The 7928-nt window shown below is 58.5% G+C and overlaps 1 protein-coding gene across 4 annotated transcripts in view; it reads right to left on the bottom strand.

The window, feature by feature from the left end:
* Positions 1–262: 262 nt before the first annotated feature.
* The window catches only part of GMIP (GEM interacting protein), a 9612-nt gene continuing 1946 nt past the window's right edge, over positions 263–7928 (bottom strand). For 3 of the 4 annotated variants that reach the window (XM_015557766.1, XM_006778311.2, XM_006778313.2), the window contains 17 exons: positions 7496–7621; positions 7351–7415; positions 7139–7246; positions 6506–6586; positions 6259–6429; positions 6034–6171; positions 5473–5669; positions 5055–5161; positions 4896–4985; positions 4528–4605; positions 4300–4454; positions 3820–4008; positions 3580–3717; positions 3281–3477; positions 2614–3001; positions 1226–1292; positions 263–1099 (listed from right to left, as the gene is read on the bottom strand). In XM_015557766.1, coding sequence (XP_015413252.1) covers positions 726–1099; positions 1226–1292; positions 2614–3001; positions 3281–3477; positions 3580–3717; positions 3820–4008; positions 4300–4454; positions 4528–4605; positions 4896–4985; positions 5055–5161; positions 5473–5669; positions 6034–6171; positions 6259–6429; positions 6506–6586; positions 7139–7246; positions 7351–7415; positions 7496–7621 — 2669 coding nt within the window. In that variant the 3' untranslated portion in view covers positions 263–725. The remainder of the gene's footprint in view (positions 1100–1225; positions 1293–2613; positions 3002–3280; positions 3478–3579; positions 3718–3819; positions 4009–4299; positions 4455–4527; positions 4606–4895; positions 4986–5054; positions 5162–5472; positions 5670–6033; positions 6172–6258; positions 6430–6505; positions 6587–7138; positions 7247–7350; positions 7416–7495; positions 7622–7928) is intronic. The other variant, XM_015557767.1, reaches the window with a different exon arrangement.

The raw sequence follows: 7928 nt of genomic DNA, 5'->3' as shown, positions 1-7928 counted from the left end.
GCGCTGCCCCCTGCCCGGGCCCTGGGCTCCCGCAGCCCGGCCAAGAGCACACAGCTCCATTGTCCGGGTTATCTTCACTTTGTTATATTTGGTTATGCAGGACGGGCCGGGAGCTCCCGCGGGGCCGGGTGGCATGACTCAGCTCGGTGCCCCGTCCAGCCTGACCGCCTATCGGTGCCCAAAGAAAGGCGGCCTTGGTTTCCCTGATGGTAAAACGGGGCCAAAGGCTGCTGCCCTCACCTGGCAAAGAAAGACACTGACGGGCATAAGGACACAGTTTATTCAGGGGCCGTCAGACCCCAGGCACGACCGACCGACCGACCGACCGACCGACCGGGATGTATCTGGCTGTCACTCCCGCCCTTCCAGAGGCAGGTCACTTGGGGTCATCGAAGGAGGTGGGCTGAGGTGGGAAGTGGCCACGGCCAAAGTAGCCAACGGTACCCTGTCCAAGGGGTCAGAGACTAGGGCAGACCCCAATCCTGTGACCTGTATTGGACCTGAGTATTGACCCTGAGTGACCTCTGAACCTGAGTGGCCCTGATGCTTGGCAGTAACCCGTGTCTCGTGCGGGGGATCCTGGTACACTGTCCCCAAAAGGGTTTTAGTCTCCCCCAGGCCTGTAGTTTTTCCTTATAGGAACTGTCCTGATCCCCCAACATTGAACTGGGGAGAAGTGAGTCTATGTCCTCAGTCCTGGCCACTTGGTCAGAGGGCTGGGCTGGTCAGAGACGCTCGACTTCCTCATCCTCCGGCGGAAGGTCCGGGCAGCAGGTGGCCGTGGGCACCTCCTCTCTGTGCAGCTTGGAGAGCAGCCGGGCTGTCTCCTGGGTGATCTCAAAGTGCTTGGGCAGCGGGGTGCGGCGCGGATTGCCCTCAGGGGAGGCTGCAGCAGGGCCCGGTCCCCTCCCCCGCAAGCTCCCTTGAGGCCCTGATGTGACAGGAGTCTCCTCGTCAATTTTGTAAGCCACCAGGGCCAGGCTGGACAGCTGGTGGGTGACAGGCCGCACGCCCCCCCGGTGATACTTCACTGGCTGGCGGCTGAAGTAGCCACGGGACTGTGTCCCCAGGAGTGAGTCCTCGGGGCCTTGGCCGGACACTGTGGAATGGGGTGGTCACTGCTGAGCATCACTCGTCCTCTGGACATCCCTCCCGGAGTCATCTCTCCGCCAAGCTACCTGGGCAGGTACCCCCAGACCTCCCGGTTTAATCCCAACACACTCACCTTCCCCTCTCTCCTCTTTGGTGTCTTGGGCCACTTCCTCTCTCTGGTCATTCTGTGGAGTTAGAATCTGTAGGGAGAAACCCAAGACCAAGACCCCCACAATAAAATCCCAGTTCTCTGCGACTCTTGGAGAACTGAGAGTTTGTTCCTGGTCATGCAAGTTCCTTTGTAGTTTTGGTGTCTGGGAAGATGTGGTGCCCTTAACTGCCCTGCTGTGCAGAGCAGTGTTACTGGTCTCCACTGTGGGCTCAGGGCTGGGCCGCCCAGGCTCAGCAGAAGCCAACCAGGCTGTGATTTACTCATCTCCACACTAGGATGAGGTGACGCTCCTTCCTGTTCTGTTCTCTGCAACCTTGCGCCTGGTTAGCTGTATAGTCTCCCTATTCTGCCTTTAGCTGAATGCTAATAGCAGCCGGAGTTCTTTCTATGAGTCAGAACCGTCCTGAGCACTTTGAGTCATTCCAGCTCTCAGAGTCCTACTGCTTACCAGCTGTCCTAGGGACTGCAGTGGAGGAGGTCTGCGGGCTCAGGAGTGGCAGGTGTAGCAGAACCCGAGGGACCAGGAAACCTCCCAAGGGGTCTCATCTGTAAATGGTTTTCACTAACAGTATCTACCGCTCGGGGCTGTGGCGAGAATGACAGGAAGCCTGTAAAGTCTCACGTATAGTAGGTGACCTCTTTGGCCTCGCCTTCCCTTCATTCATTACACCACGGAGCTCTGCCTTGAACACACCAGGCATGCTCCCACCTCAGGGCCTTTGCATTGGCCATTCCCTCTGCCTGGAACGCACTTACCCTGCTCTGCCCTGGCTTATTTCTCCTTCACATCCTCCCAGTCTTTGTTCAAATCCACCTTCTCCAAGAGACCTGCCCACACCATCCTACTTACTGCTACAAACTGTCCATCACCTCTCACCTCCTGTCCCTGATATCCCTTACCTTATGCTACTCTTTCTTTCCTCTGTAGTACTTGTCACCATGTAACATCCTATATAACTAACTCTGTATCATATTTCTTGTTTATTGCTGGTTTCTTTCCCATGAGAGTGCAGGCACCAAGAGAACAGGGTCTTTGAATATTCTGCTCACTGATGTGTATGTAATGCCCAAAGCAATGCTGGGCACATCGTAGGTGTTACATAAGTATTCTGTTGAAGGGATGAATGATCACCCTCTGCAGGGCTGTATCCTGTTGTCCCTCCATTATTAACGCTCCCTCCCCTCCCCAATTCCACTCCTCACTTCTCCTTCTAGAATGAGCACAGGGTACATAAGGAAGGAGTGAAAGAGAACATTTTAAAGGGAAAGGAAGGGAGGAGAGAGAGCGAATGAGAAGATGAAATGGAGAAAGGACCCTCCCCATGTCTGTGGGCCCAGCTGGTTCCTACCTCAGAGGGCATGACCTCGGGCTGCTTCTCCAGGGCACTGTGGGGCTCAGGGCCTGGGTCTGAATCTGAGGGTAAGGTTGGGGGCAGCGGATCTGGGGCAAGGTATGGGGGTGCTGGCTGAGGGCTGGTTGTGAAGGGCCCTGGGCCTGGGCCGGGGTCTTGAGGTGGGAGCTCAGTGGCCAGGGGCAGCTCGTCCATCCCAAAGATCTGCTCATAGTGCACTATGAGGAACTCGACAAGCTGGGCCTGGTGCCCGAAGTCCAGGAGGCAGGTAGCAGAGCTGGTGGCAGCTGCCCCAGGATCGTCCGGTGGCCGCAGCAGCGTGGGTCCAAACACAATGCCCAAGTTGTTGGCAGACATCTTGTTTTCCTCAAACTGTGCAGCCACCCTGGGGTGAGGAGAAGGAAAGGCACAGAGTGCACAGTCGTCACTTATCAGGTGGGACCTGGAGGCCGGACTAGTGGTGACTTGCCCAAGTCACGGTCAGTGCCCTGGTCATAGTTGGAGACCAGCAGCTCTATGCCCAGCCAAGGGGTGCAGGAGTAGGCACCGAAAGGCAGAAGTCATGTATTAAGGCTCAGAGCTTAGAAAATACATGCAAAGGTCAGAGGTCAGTGTCAGGGGTCAGTAGTCACAGATCCACTTCAAGGTCAGGGACAGCGCACACCTGAACAGATGAGCCACCATATGCCGCAGGGTGTTGTAGTTAGAGTCAGGCAGCTGCACCAAGAGGGTCTTCAGCAAGCGAATAACCTCAGGACTGGGGCTTGGGGTCTCAGAGTCGTGCCCGGGGTTCGCATGCAGGGTTTTAGCCAGAGAGATGAAGGCATCGTAGAAGTGGGAGGGGACCACGGGGTCAGTGAGCTGGGGGTGGAATGGCAGAGGGAACATGGGTGTGGGTAGGCTGCGGAGGGTCCTTAGCCTCAGCCTGCCCAGCTGGCCCTGCCCTGTCCCCTGAGCACCCACCTCCTGGAGGAATCGCTTGAGCACAGTTGAGACATCATGAGGTGAGTTCCCAGACAGGTCCACCAACGCTCGGCCATTCTCGAAAGCCTGACACAGCCGTTCTACACGGACCCGGGACCCGCTGACCCGATAAATGCCCTGAAGGGTAGGGTGGGAAATAAACACCTGGATAGTAATCCAGCCACGGAGAGGGCCAGGCCATTGCTGGGGATGGTCAAAGGTCAAGGGTCAAGGTAGCACCTGCACACCCAGAGCGCGCTGTTCTATCTCAGCCGTGCACTTGGTGACGACAAAGGGCACCTCCTCCGGGAAGTCCCTGGGCAGCTGCAGGAAGTTGACCCCGAAGAGGGGTGTCCGGGCTGGGAGCCGCCTGTGTCCACAGAGGATCAGCAGAGTCTCAAGGCAGCGCTTGTGGCAGGTCAGAAAGCACTGGGGGTGGGGTGGGAGCAAATTCATTGGTAGCAAATAAAAATTAGTTTAGAAAATGTTTTGCATAAATAAAGAACAGTTTCCTAAAATAAAGGTCAGGGAGGTCAGTGGGGGTCAGCAGAAGCGAAGGTTGGGAGGATCCTTGGGGAACGGGAAGCTCATGGCAATCATTCGATCAGGGCGGGTCCAGGGGCAGGAAGGTCACAGGAATATCAGGTCATGGAGGTGCCTGGGGCTCGGGGAGGTCAGTGGGGTCAGCAGAGAGCACTGGGTCATCGGCCCGGGCCACACCTCCTCACATTCGGTCCCGCTGACCATGAAGGCCTCACACTCGCGGCACTTGGCTGGGCCCCTCAGTCGCCGCAGCCGGTGAGTCTGGGCTGCATTGGAGAGCGTCCACTTCCTGAAGGGGCTGCCGGACCCGTTCTCAAGCCCATCTCCCAGGTCTGTGGGAAAGTAGGGTGAGGGGGGCCTGGTCCATCCCTGCCCCCGTCCTGCCCCACCTGCTTCCAGCCTTACCAGGGTCTCGCTCCTCAAAGTCATCTGAAGACTCGGTGCCTGTGGATGAGACCTTCACCAGCCGCCTCGTACCAGGGCCTGGAGTCAGAGGGCCCCAGAGGTTGGGGTCATAGGGGTCATGGGGAAGTTCCAAAGCTAAGCAGACTTTTCTAGTTTTCAGGCCTTTCAGAACCACCCACAGATATCCTTGGGGAAAGGGGTGAAGGTGTGTACGTTGGGGGTCAGATAGGTCAGAGGCTGAAGAAATAGGTCAGGGGTGTGGGTAGGTTAAAGGTCGAAGGGTAGGTTAGAGATTAAAGGTCAGAGCCTGGCCAGGGCTGGAGGAGGGTCAGAGTTAGGAGTGGGTCAGGGCCAGGTCCTGGCCCCACCTGGGCTGGAAGTGGGCGAGTCCAGGGATCGAGACTCGCTGCTACCGCCCACGCTGTCCACATCGCTGCCTGGAGTGGGGCCTGGAGTCCCTAGGAGGAGAGAGGTCAATGAGGACGACCCTCCCCAGCACCACTCCTCCCAACCCTCACTGCACTCACCCTGCCAGACGGCGCCTGTGTCCTCCCCAGGGCCTGGCTCAGCCGCACTCTCATCCAACCGAGGAGGTGGGGGGCCGGAGAGCTTTTTCTTTGTGTCTAGAGGGGAGCTGAGAGGACAGGTTTGAGGGCTCTGAGAGCCAGGACACTGGCCAAGCGCACCCAGGCTCCGCATCGTGGATCCAACTCCAAGTACTTGGGTCTGCAAGCCCTGAGGTGTATGCGCATGTGGCCAGTGCAGTGATCTTAAAGTCCCAACCCTCCCAGGACTGGGACAACCCCCGCTTCCCAGATGAGAGCCTTGGGTACTAAATCCAAGTACTGAGGCTTTGAGTTCTTTGACCCCAAGTTCTCAGCCCAAGACGCCAACAGCCCGCCCCATGTCTGGGGCTCCTTCCTGACTCAGCTCCTAGCGGCCCACCTGTGCGGGGTAGGAACAAACTCCTGGAAAGAGAAGGCAGGTGGTGGGGGTGGCGGGGCCTCTGGCTGCAGTGTCCGTACGAACTCCTGGTAGCGCTGGCCAGGCTCGAAGGGCGCGCAGCACTCGGCCAGGGCGGTAAAGGCGCGGGGACCACGCTCTGCTTGCGCCCCTCGAAGCCGGAACAGTCCCAGGGTCACCTGCCAGGTGGAGACCATGGAGACCACACATGAGAGGGGGCATGGAGTCAGACAGTGGGAGGCAGCCTAGGGATGGGGGTGTCACCAGCGGGTGGCCGGTCAGGGTCATCCTGGGGGCAGGAGCCCACAGGAGTGGGACCTAGGCAGAGGTACATCGAGGGTGTGAGGCAGGGACTGGCCATCATGGAGATGGAGTGAGTCCTGGTACCCTGGAGACAGTTTAGGATCTGATCAGCCACCCCCCAGTGACACCATCACCCCCACTCCGTGTCCCAACAAGAAGACTTAGTGGTCACTTCATCCTTTCTGCCTGGATCCAGAGATGCCAGGAGGGAGGGGCCCTCGGCTTGGGGTAGGGTCTCACCCGCCTCATCACTTCGTCCCCCTGCAGCACCAGCTTGCGTATGTGTGACACGATTCGCTGTTTGGTGGCCTCTAAGTCCTGTTGCCTCGCATTGGCCTCACGGACGCAGGCCTGGTACAACGCCTCTGCCTCCTGCACCTGGAGAAAGCAAGGCCAGGGGTACAGGTGGGAGACAGCCTGGGGTGGGGAGCACCGAAGCACTAGGGGCCCAAGCAGGGTCACCACCTTGGCCTGGGCCTCCTCTCGGGAGCGCCGCCGCCGCTCTTGCTGTTTGCTGTGTCCCGGTGAGGTCTGGGGGGCTGGGTCCTCCGAGGATGCCTGGGCGCGCACCTGCAGGTCCTCGCTGCGATGCAGGTAATGGAGCTGGGCCCTCCGCAGTGCCTGCACCGCTTCGCTCTGGGGGAAGGGCAGGAGCACAGTCAGTGCCCCGTCCTCCCCTCCCCTAGCTCATCCTCACCCACCCGGGCCTCACCATCCGCTTCTGCTCTTTCGTCCACTGCTCCTTGAACTCCTTCCGCCACTTCTCAATCTCAGTCCGTTTGGAGGCCAGGGGCTGGCAATGATGGGGGACAGGGATGCTGCCTCAGGGCCACTGGTCCTTCCGTTCCCTGAGGCCAGGTGCCTGTCACCCTCTGGATCCTTTTCAGGGTCTGCAGTCTCCCAGAGGGTCTTCTCACCCAGGGTACCAGGACTCACTCCATCTCCACGGAGAGCCAGTCCCTGCCTCAGACCCTGAATGTACCTCTGCCTAGGTCCCACTCCTGCGGGGTCCTGCCCCCAGGATGACCTTGACCAGCCATCCCCCGGTGACACCGTCACCCCCACTCCGTGTCCCAACAAGAAGACTTAGTGGTCACCTCATCCTTTCTGCCTTGATCCAGAGATGCCAAGAGACTCTTCCTGAGAACACTCAGCACCTCACCTTGGGCCCCACCAACAAACAAATGCAGTTTTGCAATTGCACAGGAAGCCTGGTTTGAATCTCTGCTGGGTAACCTTGGTCAAGTTCCTCAGCATGCATGGGCCTTAGCTTCCTCATCAGCACAATAGCACTGACGGTGAGTGGAGTGAATGGAATGGTGTGTGGGCAGCATGGCTCCCTCACCTGGTAGTAGTCTCTTTTCTGCTGGGCCACTGTCTCCATGGCCAGGGCTCCCAGGCTGAGGTCGTGCTCCAGAAACAGGGTGTAGATGTACTGCAGTGGCATGTGGCTCTGGGGTGGGGGTGGAAGATGCTGAGGATCTAGGGGTGGGGTTGGGCTGTGGTTCTTTCCAAAGGGTTTGGGCTCTGGGGGGGAGGGGGGCTGGCCATGGTTACCTGCTGTTGGATTGACACCTTGCCAGCCTCGGCGATCTTCATAATGCTTTTGGTAAAATCTAGCTCTGGGGGGAGATAGTAAGGGTCTGAGCTGGGCAGGGACGGGGAGCTGCCTGGAGCCTGGGGCCGGTGGAAGGACCCTCACCAAGGCTGGCTCTCTTCTCGGTCCAGGCTAGCAGCTCCTTCGCATAGCGGCTCCAGGTCTTGGCATACTCCAGGGCTGCGTCCACACCACCCTTGGTCCGAATGAGCCGCAAGTCCAGTTCCTCCCCTGGGGCAGACAGGTGGACCTCTGACCTCTGAATCCTAATGAAACCCTAACCTCACTTGAGCCTCTAGACCTGACCAGTGACCTTTATTCTACACCCTACGACTCCCCAAAATACCCTTTACAATGACTTGCAATTTTATGCGGATTCTCCACCCAGACTGGGGCTCCCTGAGGTCAGGGGCTCACATCCGCTCTGTGCACTGCAGTGTCCCAGGTGCACAGGACAGGCAGTCGGTGATGACTTAAGGCAGTGGTTCCCAACCTTCCTAATGCCGCGACCCTTTAATACAGTTCCTCATGTTGTGGT

This window comes from Myotis davidii, unplaced genomic scaffold, assembly GCF_000327345.1.
Source record: "Myotis davidii unplaced genomic scaffold, ASM32734v1 scaffold448, whole genome shotgun sequence".
NCBI lineage: Eukaryota > Metazoa > Chordata > Mammalia > Chiroptera > Vespertilionidae > Myotis > Myotis davidii.
Note: the sequence above shows the minus strand (reverse complement) of the source record. Positions and strands in the feature narration are given on the sequence as shown.